The following is a 20747-nucleotide window of genomic DNA, read 5'->3' as shown; positions in this document are numbered from 1 at the left end:
CACCCCTGCCACCCCTTTGGCTCCGCCCCTGGTGTCGAAACACGAAGATCAACAGGATCTCGTCCACCACACAATGAAAACCTTTGTCTTTAACAGAGCTGAGCAGGAGGACATCAGCACTGTCTTGGAGGCTGCCCAAGTAAGGAGTGGCCTAGGAAATGTGGCCGAGACTTGTGCAGTTCTTCTTGGCCTTATATCTACACACTAAATCTTACTTATCATAAATCTCTCAGATGTACATTTGAGGCTTTTCAGAAGCTTATCTTAGAGTTGGATGCTTGTAAGTTTTCACCCAAAATGCTGTCCCTTAAGAATAAATTGCTTGCTTAAGTAACCACAGGGATACTCAACTTCCTAGAGGTCCGAACCATCACTGAAATCAGGTGCTGCTTCTCTTGGGACAGAAACCTACAGACACTGTGGTCTTTATGCTATCAGGTTGAATACCCCAAGTGTACGAGTTAAATTCTGTGAAAAACTAACAGTAAAGAGTAAAAGTTGCATCCTAAAATGCAGTTTTGTGCTGGTTCTTTAGACCACAGGTTGAGTTTTGCCATAATTTGTGCAGTTCAGGTGCAGGCCATCAGTATAGTATGGATAAATGTGGGGCAGCAATATGGCCATTTAAGTTTTTTATTTTGTAATGGTTTTACATTTTTAAAATGTGTATTTTCGTTTGGTAGATTTGTATAAAGCAGATTAAGAAATTGAACATTTTTTTTTTGTACATTGTAATTTCATTGAATATAAAACCTGTTAAAATGGAACTACTAGGCTACATTGTGTTAAAAAATAAATACTTAACAATATGTTCCTACCAATATTGTTATGATATTGTCTAAGTTTTATTAAAGTTATTTATTGAAATAAGAGATCAAAATTTTAATATTTAAAATACATTTTTTTAATATGAATGTGCAATACAGTAATTAAAAATTTACGCAAAAGTTAAAACTAAAGTAAAAACTAAGTTTATTTAGTAAAAACTTAATTTATTTAGTTTATTGAGTAACAATAATTTTGTATATTTACTAAAAACAACTAAGTAATATTACTGAAATTACTTGGTATAGTTTCCTTAAGATAGTTAGTAGAATGAATTTATTTTTATAGATGGTGCTGTTTTTGGACATAAATAATTTAAGCCATTTCACTTGATTTCATTAAATAGATTTCACTTAATAAAACAAGCTATTGAGATTTACTTAAAAATTGGCTGTAATATTTTCCCCAAAAATTTAAGTAGATACAACGTCACACTTTTTACAGTGAATGATATGTGCAAGAAAAATAAAAATAATATGAATTTAATCAAAAATAGAATGTGAATATATCCGAGAAGGAACAAAGGCATGGGAGTCGCCGCATTAAATGTGTCACATTTCGTAATTATTCAATTGGACCCCCCCCCCCCCCCCCCCCCCACACACACACACACACACACACACATTTAACATAAAATATTACTTTTATGCCAGCGTGCCCCCCCCCCCAAATTCAAAATGCTTCTGACGCCCCTGAACAAATGTTAATGATAAGTGCTCAAGAATCTTAGTACGACATTAAACCCGCATGACAGTTACCTAAAAAAAGTAAAGGTCTGGAATTTATTAATATTATTGTTGTTGTTGTTGATCTTGTTATGCCAGAAAAGCTGTTTCTATAATTATAGTATAAATTCGATGCGACATAAGCAACATTATAATTGTAAATAAGTATATTGACTAAAGAATCTAAAATTCTGCTAAAGATTTAAAAGTACATTGTAACTTACCAAATCTGCCTCATCCATAATGCTTTTCTCATTCCCGGCACGCGCCATTATTTCCGCAGAAGTGGGATCCACCATTAAAACGCTCTGACTGCTCGGTCGGACAAACTTACAGTCACTCTTCCTGGAGTCAGTCGTCATATACACCTCGTAGTTATGCATATGCTGTAAAGTTCCTGTACCTCCGGCGTCTGAGTAAAGTGTTGGATAATACGGTATAACTGGGAGATTGGACTGATAAAAGATGCGTGATTGTCTCCATCTATAGATTTTCACGGAAATAATCACTACTAAAGATAAAATGAAGAGGAAGGACACTACAGCCAGAGCCAGAACTAAATAAAAAGTCAGGTTGTCATTGTAATCCTTATCGTGAGTATTGTCACTGAATTCCGAGAGTACTTCAGGGAAGCTGTCCGCCACCATCACATTAACGTTGACTGTAGCTGAGCGAGACGGCTGTCCGTTGTCCTCCACAATAACAGTAAGTCTTTGTTTCATGGCGTCTTTATCACTGACCGGGCGTATAGTTCTGATTTCCCCGTTTTGTGAGCCCACTTCAAACAGCGCCCTGTCTGTTGCTTTCTGCAGTTTATATGAGAGCCAGGAATTCTGTCCAGAGTCCACATCGACGGCCACCACTTTAGTGACAAGATAGCCCACATCAGCTGAACGAGGCACCATCTCTGCCACCGAGGAGCCACCAGTCTGTACTGGGTAGAGGATCTGAGGCGCGTTATCGTTCTGATCCTGGATGATAATGCGGACTGTAGCATTTCCACTTAATGGAGGTGAGCCCGCATCCTGAGCTCTGACTTTAACTTGAAATTCTCTAACTTTCTCATAATCGAAAGAATGCACGGCGTGGATTACCCCGCTTTCGGCATTTACTGACACGAGAGAAGAGGCGGGCACACCGTTGACCTCCGAGTCCTCCAGCAGGTAGGAGACGCGCGCGTTCTGGCAGCAGTCGGCATCATTGGCTTTTACAGTGAAAATGGAAACACCGGGTGTGTTGTTTTCTATCAAACGAACATCATATGATTGTTGTTCAAATACTGGCGCATTATCATTAACATCGGACACTCGAATATGTAAAGTCTTGTTACTTGAGAGAGGAGGCGAGCCTTCGTCTGTAGCTGTTATTGTAACGTTATACTCGGAGTCTGTTTCTCTATTTAGGATTTTTATTGTCTGAACGGTAAAGTAATTCCTTATTGATGATTTAATCGCAAAAGGTGAGTCTTCAGATATATAGCTGTTCACTTGACCGTTTTGTTGCGAGTCTAAATCTTTAACGTTAATAACTGCAATAGTAGTTCCGGGTAAAGCGTCTTCAGAAACTGGATTAGTGAATGATGTTAACGTTATAATGGGAATGTTATCATTCACGTCAATTATATCAATACTAACAGTAGACGAATCTGTAAGACCACCGTGATCTCTCGCTTCAACATTTATCTCGTATCTCTGATCCTTTTCAAAATCTATATTTCCTCTTACATAAATGTCGCCCGAGTTTTCGTCAATTTCAAACACTCCGCTTTCTGTTTCAGACATACGTCTAAAGGAATATGTCACTTCACCATTAACGCCTGTATCCGAATCAGTTGCGCTTACTGTTGTCACAAGCGTCCCCTTGGGTGAGTTTTCTAGGACAGTGACTCTGTAGAGCTTCTTGGTAAAAACTGGAGCGTTATCATTCACATCCAAAACCTTCACATTTATTTTCATCGCGCCGGACATGGGTGGGTGACCTCCGTCTACTGCAGTTAATGTTAGAGACAAGTCCTCCTGTTTCTCTCTGTCCACGGGGGACTGTAGCATCATCTCAATATATTTAGTACCATCAGGACGGGTCTCCTGTTTTAATAGAAAGTTATCAGTCGGTTTCAGGCTGTAGCTCTGTATGGTATTAATACCGACATCGGGATCATAAGCGCTGTCCAGCATAAACCGCGCACCGGGCAAGGCGATCTCACTGATTTCAATGTTCATTTCATCGTTCGGAAATGTAGGAGAATGATCGTTCACGTCCATTATTTCTATTGTAATTTCAATTAATTGAATTGGATTTTCGAGAATAATTTCAATACTGAAACTGCATACAGTTGTTTTCTTACACAACGCCTCTCTGTCTATTCTCTCATTAACCACCAGTATTCCTTTGTCTGTGTTCAGCTCCACGTACCGACTGCTGTCTCCGGCAACGATCCGAGCTCGGCCGCTTTTTAGTCTTTTAACATCAATCCCCAAATCCGCGGCGACATCGCCGATGACGGAGCCTTTCACCATCTCCTCTGGAATAGAGTATCGCATTTGTCCATGGGTTACATAAGAAAACCAAAGGAAAATTATCCAGAATCGAATTTGCCCGTTTCCAGTGCTGGTTATTTGTCCGATACCCATTTCATCCGTCTCAGTTTTCGTATTAAAATCCCAAGGACGTTTTTATTAAATATGAAAAACCATTCTGCCAAATCAGCCCTCTGATAACAAAGCAGTAACCATGAGAATGTTAAAATCCGTTTTCCGAATAGAGATCCGTGATATACGATCACTGAGCACTTTCCTCCACCCTTTCCTGATGAAATGGCCCGGTACTGTACACAAACTGCGCCTGGATCTCAGAGAGCCGCAGTAATAAGGGAGTCAGATGGATCCCGCCGCAGCTCGTCACCTTATAGCCAACAGCGGCCCTTACAGTCCTGCGAGGGAAACGCTGCCACGTTCTGTTTCGCAACATTTCGTACCCCGTGATCTGCTGCTGTAATAAAATACGGTCCATGTACTAAAATCAATTTTTATTAATGAACTAATAAGTTGCACGTTATTAATAAAGATACTAGAATTACACTGTCAGAAAAACAGGTACAGCCCCAGTGACAAGTAATTGTACTCTCAAAGGTACAAACTGGTACTTTTTTTCTTACAGAGTACTTAATTTGAAATCACGCAGTACTCGGTTTCCTTCCAAGCGTGTCTTTAGACTTGTTTGCAGTCCTTCCTGGGATCAGCTGTGGGCATGAATGGATGAATGGATGGGTGTTTAACTTTACTATTTAGTATAAAATCTATGCATACATTGTCTGCCAAAATGTATTCTTGTTTTGGGATGGGTGTAGCGTAGGACCTAGGTGGCTTCTAACTTACTCAAACCTTGTCAGCAAGATCAGTCGCTCAAAAAATTTTAAATGGCAAGACATTTAACTTATGTGAATCAAAATCAAGTAAAAAAATAATGTTGACTTTTTTTTTTTTACTTAATAAAACTCATTGACCATTGTGCTGTCAGAAACATCACACAGTAACCAAGTTAGTGCTCTGTGACTATTATAATGCTTACCATAAATAATAAGTATGCAGTGCTGGAAAGACAGGAGAGCATGCTCAGTAACCTATTAAAGTGTATATGAAGAACATACAGTGAAGCTGTCTATGTATGTATTTTTTTGCACTACAAGACTGGTTGTTTTCTCCAGTACCGTGTTGTATTTTATTAACATGCATCTTTCAACTACTGAGTTTTCAGTTCTCTAAATTTATGTAACAGAACTGCCCATATCAACTGCAAGCGAAAATGATTATGAAGTGGAAATTCTCGGGAGCAAGTTCATTTGCAAAGTGGTAGAAAACACAATCTCACAGAAAGGGACCTGATCACCCAACATCAGTACCCAGGCTCAGTGCCGGTCAACAGAGAAAGGGACTTGATCACCCAACATCAGTACCCAGGCTCAGTGCCAGTCAACACAGAAAGGGACCTGATCACCCAACATCAATACCCAAGCTCAGTGCCAGTCATCACATTGGGTGGCACAGGTGGCTGCCTAGGGCACCATATTCTGAGGGGGTGCCACCTTTGCAAGTCAATTTCACTTGGTGTCAGACGTTCAGGTGAAGCTTCAATAGGGTGCCACATGGGCTTCAGCTGGTACTGCCCGACCTGAACGTCAGCAAATCCCACCAGTAATATTGAAACATCTAATGGAGAGCCTTCCCAGAAGAGCACATGCTATTATGGCAGCAATGGGCAGATTAACTTCATATTATTAATCTTAGTTTCTAAATAGGACTTTGAACACGCTGGATAAATAGCATACTTAGATACAACATTTATTTGTATCTATTTTTATAACTTTATTGCTTCCATTCATGCATTTTCCATACCTGCTTCTCAGTATGTTGGAAATGGGTGCAAGTTGGGGAATAACCCAGAATGGAACATCAACCCATCACAGTGCAACTAAATTATATGTCAGTGAAAGAATAATTGCAACTAGTTTTTAGCTATTCGACAATCCTATGATATGTGCAAGATAAATTAAAGAATATTCATCAGAAATAGAATGCAGATATATCCAGGAAGGAACAAAGGGTAATGATGAGTGCTCTAAACTCTGTGGAAACTTAGTACAACATTATACCTGGATGACAGTTACCCAACTTAATAATAATAATAATAATAATAATAATAATAATAATAATATCATAATTCTTAATATTGTTGTTATTGTTCTTGTTATGTTCTTCTTGTTATGCCAGAAAAGCTGTTTCTATAATAATTATAGTATAAATTTGATGGGACACAAGCAACATTGTAATTGTAAATAAGTATTGAATAAAGACTCTAACAATATACTTTTAAATCTTTAGCAGAATTTTACTTACCAGTTCTGCCTCATCCATAATGTTTTTCTCATTCCCCGCACGCGCCATTATTTCCGCAGAAGTGGGATCCACCATTAAAACGCTCTGACTGCTCGGTCGGACAAACTTACAGTCACTCTTCCTGGAGTCAGTCGTCAAATACACCTCGTAGTTGTGCATATGCTGTAAAGTCCCTGTACCTCCGGCGTCTGAGTAAAGTGTTGGATAATACGGTATAACTGGCAGATTGGACTGATAAAAGATGCGTGATTGTCTCCATCTATAGATTTTTACAGAAATAATTACTACTAAAGATAAAATGAAGAGGAAGGACACTACAGCCAGAGCTAGAACTAAATAAAAAGTCAGGTTGTCATTGTAATCCTTGTCGTGAGTATTGTCACTGAATTCCGAGAGTACTTCAGGGAAGCTGTCCGCCACCATCACATTAACGTTGACTGTAGCTGAGCGAGACGGCTGTCCGTTGTCCTCCACAATAACAGTAAGCCTTTGTTTCATGGCGTCTTTATCACTCACCGGGCGTATAGTTCTGATTTCCCCGTTTTGTGAGCCCACTTCAAACAGCGCCCTGTCTGTCGCTTTCTGCAGTTTATATGAGAGCCAGGCATTCTGTCCAGAGTCCACATCGACGGCCACCACTTTAGTGACAAGATAGCCCACATCAGCTGAACGAGGCACCATCTCAGCCACCGAGGAGCCACCAGTCTGCACTGGGTAGAGGATCTGAGGCGCGTTGTCGTTCTGGTCCTGGATGATAATGCGGACTGTAGCATTTCCACTTAATGGAGGTGAACCCGCATCTTGAGCTCTCACTTTAACTTGAAATTCTCTAAGTTTCTCATAATCGAAAGAATGCACGGCGTGGATTACCCCGCTTTCGGCATTTACTGACACGAGAGAAGAGGCGGGCACACCGTTGACCTCCGAGTCCTCCAGCAGGTAGGAGACGCGCGCGTTCTGGCAGCAGTCGGCATCATTCGCTTTTACAGTCAAAATAGAAACACCGGGTGTGTTGTTTTCTATCAAACGAAGATCATAGGATTGTTGTTCAAATACTGGCGCATTGTCGTTCACATCGGATACTCTGATATGTAATGTCTTGCTACTAAAGAGAGAGGGTGAGCCGTGGTCCGCAGCTTTGATTGTAATGTTATATTCTGCGGTTGTTTCTCTGTTTAGGTATTCCTTAGTTTGCAATACAAAATAATTTGTTAAAGATGACTTTATTACAAACGGGCTTCTTTCATTAATCAAACATGAGACCTCGCCATTTTCTCCCGAGTCCAAGTCTTTAATATTAATAACTGCAATTGTAGTTCCAGGTAAAGCGTCTTCGGAAACCGGATTAGTGAATGATGTTAACGTTGTAATGGGGATGTTATCATTCACGTCAAATACATCAATAATAACAGCACAAGAATCTGTCAAATCACCGTTATCCCTAGCTTCAACATTTATCTCAAATATCTCATCTTTTTCAAAATCTATATTTCCACTTACAAAAATACCGCCCGATTTTTCGTCAATTTTAAACACTCTGTTATCTGTTTCAGACATACGTATTAATGCGTATGTCACTTCACCATGAACACCTTTATCCGAATCAGTTGCACTTACTGTCGTCACCAGCGTGCCTTTGGGTGAGTTTTCAAGGACAGTGGCTCTGTAGAGCTTCTTGGTAAAAACTGGAGCGTTATCATTCGCGTCCAAAACCTTTACATTAATTTTCATTATACCGGACCTCGGTGGGTGACCTCCGTCTATAGCAGTTAATGTTAGATACAAGTCCTCCTGTTTCTCTCTGTCTACGGGGGATTGTAGCACCATTTCGATATATTTGGTACCATCTGGACGAGTTTCTTGTTTTAATACGAAATTATCAGTCGGTTTCAAACTATAATTCTGTATGGTGTTTATGCCTACATCGGGATCATATGCACTGTATAGTAAAAACCGCGCACCGGCCAATGTCAATTCACTAATCTCTATATTTATTTCTTCATTCGGGAATTTCGGAGCATGATCGTTTATATCTGTTATTTCTACAGTAACCCTATATAAGTTAATTGGATTTTCCATAATAATCTCAGTACTGAAAGTGCACAAAGATGTTTTTTTGCACAACACCTCCCTGTCTATTCTCTCATTGACCACCAGTATTCCTTTGTCTGTGTTCAGCTCCACGTACCGACTGTTGTCTCCGGCAACGATCCGAGCTCGGCCGCTTTTCAGTCTTTTGACATCGATTCCCAGATCTGCAGCGACATCGCCAATGACGGAGCCTTTCACCATCTCCTCCGGAATTGAGTATCGCATTTGTCCAACAGCGAAATGCCAAATGGAAAAGAATATCGTCCAGAGTCGTATTTGCCAGTAAAAATTGCAGGATATCTTTTTAAAAGCCATTTCTTCCGTCTCAGTTTTGTGCATCAAAATCAGACGGAAATACTACCATAGACAACAATCCCACGAAGTCAGCGCTTCGAGATCAAACCAATAATCATTCCGAAGTTACAATGTCTTTCTTGTACAAAAATATATTCCCCAGCAGAGACCCACAATATCAGATCAATTCCCAGAAATTTCATCAACACTAATCCGGCCAATGCCCCCAGTAGATCACACTATGCGTCTGGCTCTGTGTATGACACACTGCTAAAAAGGAGGCGCTACTCAAATTCAACTCGTCGCAGCTCGCCTCCTTAGCCAACAGCGGCCCTTACAGACCTGTGTGGGAAACGCTGCGGCGAGCTCTCTGAAACATCATTGTCTATACCAGGAGTCGGCGACATGCAGCTCGCGAGCCACGTGCGGATCTTTGACCACGTGACCGCGGCTCTTCTCAGAACGATAGCCGCATTCACATTTTTATGTAAACATAATTATGATAAAACTTTTGTAAAGAAATTATTTATTTGTGGGTTAATATTATTTTTCATTTAGATATTTCTTTAGCTATATGTGAATGAGGCAGTCCGCTTCTGTTACGTCTTAACTGCATAATTTACATCTTCTTCAAAGGTATGCTTTCCGGAGTTTTCTTAAGCGCCTGAATTTGGATGTAGGCTACGCTTCAGCATTTATTGGGATTCCCAATTCTTTCATATACTTTTTGTAGTAAATCGTCACCACGCCTTCCCAGGACAGAAAAATATTATATTTCCTCCGATTTACATATTAGAGCCAGCCGAGTTGTGACTACTTCTGCACTGCTCGTCAGCAGAGCAATAGTGAAGAGGAGAGTGAAGGGCTGACGACTGCAGAGCCGAACGAAAGAAATTATGAGAGTGAAGACTTATCGCTATAGAACTAAACAATGATGTAATATTAGTCACCTTTGCGCTGTTACGCGTCCGAGTGATTTAAAACTGAGATGCCCCCCCGAAATTGGTTCTTTATATTTTTGTACGTACTTGAACTTTTGTTTTTGTGTTAAATGCATATGTGCATGTATATATATATATATATATATATATATATATATATATATATATATATATATATATATATATATATATATACACACACACACACACACACATACAGGAAAGATATAAGGCAAATACCATTGCAATGTATGTGGTGTGATACAAACCAAATTTTCAGCCATATCGTATATCCATTACACTGGGAATTAATAATGCAGATATCACTTTATGTATATTAAATATTTAACAATTCATTCAAGCTAAACGTATACCTTAGACAGAAATTAGAAAGAAGGTCCACAGACGAAAGAAAACAACAACAATAATACTAGTACTACTAAAAATATTAATCTATTTTATTAGAGGTAGTTAACTTACCAGATCTGCCTCATCCATAATGCTTTTCTCATTCCCCGCACGTGCCATTATTTCCGCAGAAGTGGAATCCACCATTAAAACGCTCTGACTGCTCGGTCTGACAAACTTACAGTCACTCTTCCTGGAGTCAGTCGTCATATACACCTCGTAGTTCTGCATATGCTGTAAAGTCCCTGTACCTCCGGCGTCTGAGTAAAGTGTTGGATAATACGGTATAACTGGCAGATTGGACTGATAAAAGATGCGTGATTGTCTCCATCTATAGATTTTTACAGATATAATTACTACTAAAGACAAAATAAAGAGGAAGGAAACTACAGCCAGAGCCAGAACTAAATAAAAAGTCAGGTTGTCATTGTAATCCTTGTCGTGAGTATTGTCACTGAATTCCGAGAGTACTTCAGGGAAGCTGTCCGCCACCATCACATTAATGTTGACTGTAGCTGAGCGAGACGGTTGTCCGTTGTCCTCCACAATAACAGTAAGCCTTTGTTTCATGGTGTCTTTATCACTAACTGGGCGTATAGTTCTGATTTCCCCGTTTTGTGAGCCCACTTCAAACAGCGCCCTGTCTGTCGATTTCTGCAGTTTATATGAGAGCCAGGCATTCTGTCCAGAGTCCACATCGACGGCCACCACTTTAGTGACAAGATAGCCAACGTCAGCTGAACGAGGCACCATCTCAGCCACCAAAGAGCTACCAGTCTGTACTGGGTAGAGGATCTGTGGTGCGTTGTCGTTCTGGTCCTGGATGATAATGCGGACTGTAGCATTTCCACTTAATGGAGGTGAGCCAGCATCCTGAGCTCTGACTTTAACTTGAAATTCTCTAAGTTTCTCATAATCGAAAGAATGCACGGCGTGGATTACCCCGCTTTCGGCATTTACTGACACGAGAGAAGAGGAGGGCACACCGTTGACCTCCGAGTCCACCAGCAGGTAGGAGACGCGCGCGTTCTGGCAGCAGTCGGCATCATTCGCTTTTACAGTGAAAATGGAAACACCGGGTGTGTTGTTTTCCGTTAAATAAACTGAGTAAGACCGTTGTTCAAATGCTGGCGCATTATCATTGACATCGGACACTCTGATATGTAATGTCTTGTTGCTGGATAGAGGAGGTGACCCTTCGTCTGTTGCTGTTACCGTAACGTTATATTCTGAGTGTTTTTCTCTGTTAAGCATTTTTATTGTTCGAAGAGTGAAGAAATTCCTTATTGATGATTTAATGGCAAATGGAGAGTCCTCGGATATAAAACAATTGACCTGACCGTTTTCTCCAGAGTCCAAGTCTTTAACATTAATAACTGCAATAGTAGTTCCTGGTAAAGCGTCTTCGGAAACTGGATTAGTGAATGATGTTAACGTTATAATTGGGATGTTATCATTAACGTCAATAATATCAACGATAACAGCGCAAGAATCTGTAAAACCACCGTGATCTCTTGCTTCAATACTGATTTCATATTTCTGTTTATTTTCAAAATCTATATTTTCTCTAACATAAATCTCCCCTGATATTTTGTCGATTTCAAATTCGCCACTATGTTTTTCTGTTTGCCTAAAAGCGTATGTAACTTCACCATTAATCCCTTTATCAGAGTCAGTTGCACTTACTTTTGTAACAAACGTCCCCTTAAATGAGTTTTCTGGGATAGGAGCTCTGTATAACTTCTTGGTAAAAACTGGAGCGTTATCATTTGCGTCCAAAACCTTTAAATTTATTTTCATCATTCCGGACCGCGGTGGGTGACCTCCGTCTACAGCAGTTAATGTTAGAGACAAATCCTCCTGTTTCTCTCTGTCTACGGGGGACTGTAACATCATCTCAATATATTTAGTGCCATCAGGACGGGTCTCCTGTTTTAATACGAAGTTATCAGTCGGTTTCAGACTGTAGCTCTGTATGGTATTAATACCGACATCGGGATCATAAGCGCTGTCCAGCAAAAACCGCGCACCGGGCTGCGCCGTCTCACTGATCTCAATATTTATTTCATCATTCGGGAATTTCGGAGCATGATCGTTTATATCCATTATTTCTATTGTTATTTCGAACAGTTCAATTGGATTTTCAATAATGATCTCAATACTGAAACTGCACAGAGATATCTCATTACAAACCGTCTCCCTGTCTATTCTCTCACTGACCACCAGTATTCCTTTGTCTGTGTTTAGCTCCACGTACCGACTGCTGTCTCCGGCAACGATCCGAGCTCGGCCACTTTTTAGTCTTTTACCGTCAATCCCCAGATCCGTGGCTACATTGCTGATCACGGAGCCTTTCACCATCTCCTCCGGAACAGAATATCGAAGTTGTCCGTTAGCGAAGTAACAAATGTAAAGGAAAATTATCCAAAGCATTACTTGCCCGTTGCTACTCCAGGTTTTTCTTCTGACGGCAATTTCCATCGCTATATTTTGCTACTAATATACAATCAATATTTTCAGTCCTAGGTATCCATCCCACACCTTAATCACTATCCACTACATGAAATGCAACTCTTATTTTGTGAAATTCTTATTTTTATTTTTCGGAATGCAGACCAGGCCCGAGGTGTTTTCGCCTTCTTGTTTTTGCTGAAATCTACCTCTGCATTACACACCGCATGTGGGTCTATCTGTGACACGCAGTTAAAAGGGAGGTGCCGCTGAAAATCCGTCCGTCGCAGCTCGCCTCCTTAACCAACAGCGGCCCTTACAGACCTGTGTGGGAAACGCTGGCAAATACTACATGAAACAACACTGTCTACCCTGTGGTCTCGAGAGTAATAAGGCGCAATCGATTAATAAGAATTTCTGTTATTCACAAAGTGCAAAATAATTATTTTGCAATTGGAAAAAAATGTAATAAAATATATAAGCAAGTAATTAATTATTTGATTTGCATCTTTTTCTTCTGCAATAGTACGGACCCCATATTATGTTACCAAGCTCAGCTTATAAACATCTCATACTTATTTATAAAGTAATTCATTTACTGGACTTTTTTAAAATTAAAAGAACTATCATAGTTAATAGATAAATAAGCATTGTCTGGTATCCAATAAACCCCAATATCAGTGAAATGACCCCCCCTCCCCCCCATGACTTAGTAATTGCCATGGTCTGGACCAATAAGTGACAAGTCATAATGTCACAGTGTTGCATATTTATCACTGACTTAAAAGTTACTTAGCAACAATTTGACCTTACAGGGAAAGTTATTTCATTATATGCATAATAGTATCCTCATAATGGGATGAAATAGCTGTATACACTTATCTTTTGCACGTTCCTTCTCTTCTTCTTTCCGCTTTTTTCTAAACTGGCCACCTGATGGTTTAGACCAGGTTATTCAACTAAAATTTAAAGAGGTCCAGTTAGAGAGCAAGAGAGAAAAATAATAATAATAATAAAATATATATATACACACCTGACTGTTTCATGTATTTAACCGTGAAAATACACTTTTGACGTAGCTAATTTTAGGTTTATAGTCATGTCCTGCTCGCGCCGATCCTCCTGTGTGCCACGCCCCCCTCGCTGCCTCGTGTGGTATCCCCGTGTCATCAGCTGTTTCTAGTTGTGTTTCATTAGTTCTGTGTATTAAAATCCGTGTGTGCCTTTAGGAGTCCGGTCATTAACGTTGTGTAGTGGTTGTATGTACCTGAGCGTGGTCTCCTAATTAAACCCTGTTTTCACTCCACTCCTGTTTCCCCGTCCCGTGCCTCATGACATTTATAATGGAATAATATAGATTTACTGCATTTCTCTGAAAGCGTGAATGTCATGCCAGATGCTTCAGATTTGGCATCCCTGAAAACATATATTTGTGTTTCACCTGAGTTGATTTATATAACAAATAACATTACTTTATACAGTTGTTTAAAAACTTCAACGAACACAAAGTCACCAATAAACTACGTCTATTTATCCAACATGTTATATAATACATACTGTGTTTGAAAACTTTTCAGCTTTACGATTTAAGGACAGATCAGTCACTCTGTTAGGAAGATTACGGCCTTTTGGTTGTGGGTTTTAGCTTCGCTGCTGCTATTAACACTAACGGCACATTAGCGCAGACAAAGGGCTGCATACGCCGAACTACGTCTTGCTTGGTGGTCAAAGGTGTTTGACGTTATTTGCGTGGGAAACAGCGGCTCTCCTGCTAAACCACTACCGAAAACACTGTAAAAGCTGCGCCGGTTAAAATAGAGGCGTCCCATCAGGTTTTAAAAAATAACTTTGTTTTGGCTATCCGTATGGGACAGCTTTTCGGTCCGGACCCGGAACGCGGTCCACCTGTTAGTGACCTCTGGTTTAGACCTTTTCATACCTGTTCATTTGGCACTCCAGCATCAATGCATCACGGACCCCCCAAACATTTCAACCAAGAGTCAAAATTAATTATTCTAAATGATTTCACACAAACCAGAAGACTTTTACGAATTGCATTAGTACAGTATAAAGTTAGCTGTGTGCTGTTTGATAGAATCCCCCCCAGTCCCCCCACCTGGGGCTTTCAGTGGGATGACCTGAGCTTACCCTAGCCCCGCCCCCCTCCGCATCTCATACTTCTGAGTGGTAGTCTGCCTGGCTCACAAACTAGAATCAGGGCGCCCCCTCCAACAGGGTTAATTGACCCACATGGTGACATAATATCATTGGCATGAAGTGCAAATGAGTGAGAGAAAATCAATCGTGCAAATGTCACTGTTCAAATGTATTATTTTTGTTTGTTTTCTTGCGCGGGGGCCTCATGCCACCCCCCAGCAAGATGCCGCCCTGGGTAGCTGCCTATGTCGCCCATAAATCCACCAATAACTGGCCTTCTGGTATTTTCCTGGTGGGCTGACGGGTATGTGGGCCGGCATAGTTAATCGCAGGGGATCTCCTTGTACCACTAACTGGGAGAGCCTGACCAGGGGAAAGCCCATCAGGTCCAAAACAATACATACAAATACATATACACATATACATCGATATACTGTATATCCAAAGATAGCCTTTATCACATGTAACAAACACAATTATACTATCCATCTCACAGGTGTCATTAACCACAACAGCCAATCCACATACTGTATGTTGACCTCACTGTAAGTACTCTTGTATAAATGTTATGTTTAGGATGCAAATTGATTTTACAATTTATCTATTGTAATAAATTATTTTAAGGTAAGTTTAAAGCTGTTCTCCCCATGTTTCCTCCAGGTTCTCCAGTTCCCCCCCACCCCCATGAGCTGGATAACTAGAGTAACTAAATTGCCCATAGGTGTGCATGTGTGAGTGTGCCCTGCAATGGGCTGGCCCCCCCATCCTGGGTTGTTCCCCACCTCATGCCCATAGCTTACAGGATAGGCTCTGGACCCCCTGCAACCCAAAAAGGATAAGCAGTTTAGAAAATGGATGGATGGGTTAAACAGGGTCTACCAAGTGATTCTGCAGGGAGTTTTCTCCACCATTTTTATCATCTCCCACATGGCAAGCAACCTCATCTCAAGTTAAAACTTGACATACATCCAAAAGTATTTTAATTAAATATTGTCTACAAGTTCTGCCTTTGCAGTAATGACATGTATATTAATTTTATTTACTCAATTGTGTTTTCGATATGCTAACTCATGCCGCAGGATAGGTAGGTAGCGGCATACCTGATCTAGCTTAATTGGTAAATTGTGGTTTTCAAAATGTAAATTACTAGATATGAAACAATCGGAGTCCGAGGAGCATGTATACGGATGACAACGCACCTTTCTGGTCATTAGTAATACACATGCTGCAGCTAGCTACATTGCTAAGGCGCCGTCCACGTGCCAAGCGGCGAACCGCCCAGCGCTCGGTGAAAGAGACTGGACGGATGAACATTGCGTCATGAAAAAGCGCTTGAGTGCGATTGTAAAGTGTTTTTCGGCTTGAAACAAAATAAGTTATATTGTTGTTTTACGCCAAAAAGGCACTTGCTATCTTGCTGTTAGGTTGAAAAGACGCAAAATTTTTAAAAGCTCACGATCGGTTAGCGAAACTTTACTTACAAGAAAGGCCCAATCCCAAACCGGTCCCTACACACTCCGCCTTCGTTTGCGCGTTCCCGAGACCCGTCGCCATGTTGAAGTGTGTCTCAAAGCAAGGCCCAATCCCAAACTATTCGTGCATTCCATTTGCCTCGGATTCCGATTTTCGGAATCCGAGATTACGTCACATCCGGTAAAAACTCGGAAAAACCGAGTTGGATACGTTCCATTTGCCAAAGAAGTAGCAATACCATCGACCCATATGAAAAAGCAAGATTTTTTGCTTAGCCGGACAACTTGTCGGATTTAAGGTACCTCAGTTTAAATGGCCTTTATTTTCGTTCACTTACAATTAGCCCGAACTACCTTAAATCCGACAAATAATCCGACTAATCATGAAATCCAATTCTAGACCGGTTAATTGGTAGCCATTGTTAGCCATATCACTTGATAACACATTACGCGCGGTGCTTCACGTATAAAACTCCGTAGCAACACGTTCACAGATAAGTTGGACGGTATAGTGTGTGCGACCGATTTAATGAGCCAGAAATGAGAAGTAGTGCTTAAACAGGATAAAACTACAACTTTCCCTTCTGTTGATAAAGGGCGCAGCCATCTTCGATTCTGAACTCGGGATCCTCTGCGTTATCCGAGATCATTCTCGGATCTCCGAGAAACGGGAGCGCGCATGTCGTCACTTCCGGCTTTGAAACTCGGAATCCAACTCGGAATCCGAGTTCCCAGGGCAAATGGAACGCACCATATACCCTCGACACTCCGCCTTCATTTCGAGTCACACTCCCGCCGAGTCACCCTCACAACACGCCCTATGCACTTAAACTGAAGGAAATTATCACAAGAAAGATTTGAGACAGACTTGCCCTCGCAGCGCCTTTTTACAGTCTTCTTTACCGGAAAGAGGAAATGCATTACGTAGTGATTTGACGAAATGGATCCATCAAGAAGCTGTATTGTATTTTCTTTAATGACATATATCAGTTATTTTAAAAAAGCACAAAGTTTATCTAATGCGAAAAGACGACGGCTACGTCGTCTTATTGCACTGAGCAATTTTAAGTATGTACACATGTCATATTGACGATTGTACAATTTCTACCATGCGTGTAAACTTAATAAGTTTACACGCATAAAACATTACGCATTACTTCTGTACCAAATACCAGATCCAGATCAGTAGAGGAAAAAACAGGCAAATATGAAACATAAATTGTTATTGCTGGTGTGATGTTGATCGAGTTTGCGTACGAATGTTTCTTCGCGTGGTTTCTAGTTTGAAAAGTACACAAAATCTCTCGTAATCGGATCACGATAAAATCTATCTGTACTGACCAGCTATAAATAACTGCTTTCCTAATTTTTTTTCTGCAGCGATGAATTATAACATGTAACATAGACTTTCTATATGTATTTCACAGTGCTGTTAGAATCCAATTATTAAATTATCGCGCTGCTCTGTTTCCTGTGCGCTAGGAATTGTGGGATATGGAAGTGGTAGTGGAATCGCGCGAGCCACCATCGTTGCTGACTCGCTAAAGGAGGGCATAATCGACGGGTGTGTCCGAAATCGCGCACTTGCCTCAGTGCACTGAGATGTAGGGCGTAGTGCGCACTGCGCACTTCCTCCTGTAGTGCACACTACCATGGGTAAGTGCTGTCATAAATGGAACACTAACGTTTTGCACTTACCGGAAGTGACGGACTAGCATTTGATCGCGATTCTCCAGCGCCCCAAAATATTTGCCGTGTTTTATTTACAATGAATTTCCTTGTGGTTTTATTTGCGTGTATATAACTTATCTACGACCGCCTAACCGGCTAAAAAACTGCTAACATTTACGTGTGCGAACTCTTCTAAGGCGATATAATCGCAAACTCAAAATTATCTATAACTGTCGTCAGAGAGTGACAGGCTACACACCGAAGTATACATCAGTAAAATAATTTTATTAATGTTACATTTATATGACGCAGTTGCCTCCGAATGAGCTTGCGTGTCTGTGTTGTCCGCCATTATTTAAATTTGCCGAAAGTCCCTCCCCTTCCGCTACGTAGTCAAAATGGCGTCCGTTTAGTGCGAGTAGTGTCCATCGTTCTGCACTGCGTTTTCTGGCCGTTTTCAGTGCACCATCCGGGTACTTTCAGTGCACTTAATTTTGGCTTAGTTGTCAGTGTGAACGCACTACGCCCTAAAATCGCGCACTGCAAGTGCGCGATTTCGGACACACCCGACCACTCCCCCTTAGCCCTTGCTGCTTTGAGACACACTTCAACATGGCGACGGGTCTCGGGAACGCGCAAACGAAGGCGGAGTGGTGAGGCGGAGTGTGTAGGGACCAGTTTGGGATTGGGCCCAATCGTGCATTCCATTTGCCTCGGATTCCGATTTTCGGAATCCGAGATTACGTCACATCCGGTAAAAACTCGGAAAAACCGAGTTGGATACGTTCCATTTGCCAAAGAAGTAGCAATACCATCGACCCATATGAAAAAGCAAGATTTTTTGCTTAGCCGGACAACTTGTCGGATTTAAGGTACCTCAGTTTAAATGGCCTTTATTTTCGTTCACTTACAATTAGCCCGAACTACCTTAAATCCGACAAATAATCCGACTAATCATGAAATCCAATTCTAGACCGGTTAATTGGTAGCCATTGTTAGCCATATCACTTGATAACACATTACGCGCGGTGCTTCACGTATAAAACTCCGTAGCAACACGTCCACAGATAAGTTGGACGGTATAGTGTGTGCGACCGATTTAATAAGTAGTGCTTAAACAGGATAAAACTACAACTTTCCCTTCTGTTGATAAAGGGCGCAGCCATCTTCGATTCTGAACTCGGGATCCTCTGCGTTATCCGAGATCATTCTCGGATCTCCGAGAAACGGGAGCGCGCATGTCGTCACTTCCGGCTTTGAAACTCGGAATCCAACTCGGAATCCGAGTTCCCAGGGCAAATGGAACGCACCACAAGAGTGTCCAGCTGCAGACGCCTGTAGAGTGGAGCTCCACCGGAAATACGTCACCTCCACAGGAAATACGTGATTTTAAGGGGCGTAAAGTGGAGCTCCACAGGAAACACGTGACATGGAATTATTTTTACATGCCTGTGTTGACCAGCGGGGCCTCCGGGTTAATGCTGTCTGTTATGAGAAAGATTAAATTACTGGCACATGAGTGTGTTGATTGATTTTTTATTTTTTTTTTAATTCTGTTTGTTGTTGCTGTCTAAATAAATTTAGCAGTTGATTGAATATAATTGTTACATGTTGATCATCATTTATACAACACATACAGGGCTGCATATAACTGGTACGCAAGTACGCATTCACCTCTAAAAGCGATACGTGCGGCAATCGATTGCTGTGACAGTGTAAATGCGTACGTATTTTATGTGCATTTGCGCTGATATGACAAGAAAATACCGTGCATTTCAACCTATATACCGCAAATGAAGTACGAATTAGCATATACAGGTTAAAATGCACAATAATTTCTTGTCATATCAGCGCAAATGCACATAAAATACGTACGCATTTGCGCTGTTCCAGCAATCGTATATAGTATATGTTTATAACAGTTAAGGCAAGACCAATATATATATTAGTAATGTGTATGGAAAGTAACATAATAGCAATTGCGTATGTATGGCATGTTTATAACTGCTCATCTTATGACCAATATATATATTCCACAAACTAGATCAGACCAGATATATATATATATATACACTCACCTAAAGGATTATTAGGAACACCATACTAATATGGTGTTTGACCCCCTTTCGCCTTCAGAACTGCCTTAATTCTACGTGGCATTGATTCAACAAGGTGCTGAAAGCATTCTTTAGAAATGTTGGCCCATATTGATAGGATAGCATCTTGCAGTTGATGGAGATTTGTGGGATGCACATCCAGGGCACGAAGCTCCAGTTCCACCACATCCCAAAGATGCTCTATTGGGTTGAGATCTGGTGACTGTGGGGGCCATTTTAGTACAGTGAACTCATGGTCATGTTCAAGAAACCAATTTGAAATGATTCGAGCTTTGTGACATGGTGCATTATCCTGCTGGAAGTAGCCATCAGAGGATGGGTACATGGTGGTCATAAAGGGATGGACATGGTCAGAAACAATGCTCAGGTAGGCCGTGGCATTTAAACGATGCCCAATTGGCACTAAGGGGCCTAAAGTGTGCCAAGAAAACATCCCCCACACCATTACACCACTACCAGCCTGCACAGTGGTAACAAGGCATGATGGATCCATGTTCTCATTCTGTTTATGCCAAATTCTGACTCTACCATTTGAATGTCTCAACAGAAATCGAGACTCATCAGACCAGGCAACATTTTTCCAGTCTTCAACTGTCCAATTTTGGTGAGCTCGTGCAAATTGTAGCCTCTTTTTCCTATTTGTAGTGGAGATGAGTGGTACCCGGTGGGGTCTTCTGCTGTTGTAGCCCATCCGCCTCAAGGT

The 20747-nt window shown here is 41.0% G+C and overlaps 1 protein-coding gene across 20 annotated transcripts in view; it reads right to left on the bottom strand.

Moving 5' to 3' along the window:
• LOC111836071 (protocadherin gamma-A11-like) overlaps positions 1-20747 on the bottom strand; it is a 187780-nt gene that overhangs the window by 119047 nt on the left and 47986 nt on the right. Inside the window, exon 1 of one of the 20 annotated variants that reach the window (XM_072701940.1) lies at positions 10249-12914. The exons of 15 other annotated variants lie outside the window; for them this stretch is intronic. In XM_072701940.1, coding sequence (XP_072558041.1) covers positions 10249-12657 — 2409 coding nt within the window. In that variant the 5' untranslated portion in view covers positions 12658-12914. Of the gene's footprint in view, positions 1-1774; positions 4457-6442; positions 9153-10248; positions 12915-20747 lie in introns of those variants that run through there. 4 more of the 20 variants (XM_072701955.1, XM_072701932.1, XM_072701965.1 and 1 more) reach the window with 4 other exon arrangements.

The sequence above is a fragment of the Paramormyrops kingsleyae genome, chromosome 18 (genome assembly GCF_048594095.1).
Source record: "Paramormyrops kingsleyae isolate MSU_618 chromosome 18, PKINGS_0.4, whole genome shotgun sequence".
Lineage (NCBI taxonomy): Eukaryota > Metazoa > Chordata > Actinopteri > Osteoglossiformes > Mormyridae > Paramormyrops > Paramormyrops kingsleyae.
The sequence above is the reverse complement of the archived record's forward strand: the minus strand, read 5'-3'. Positions and strand labels throughout refer to the sequence as shown.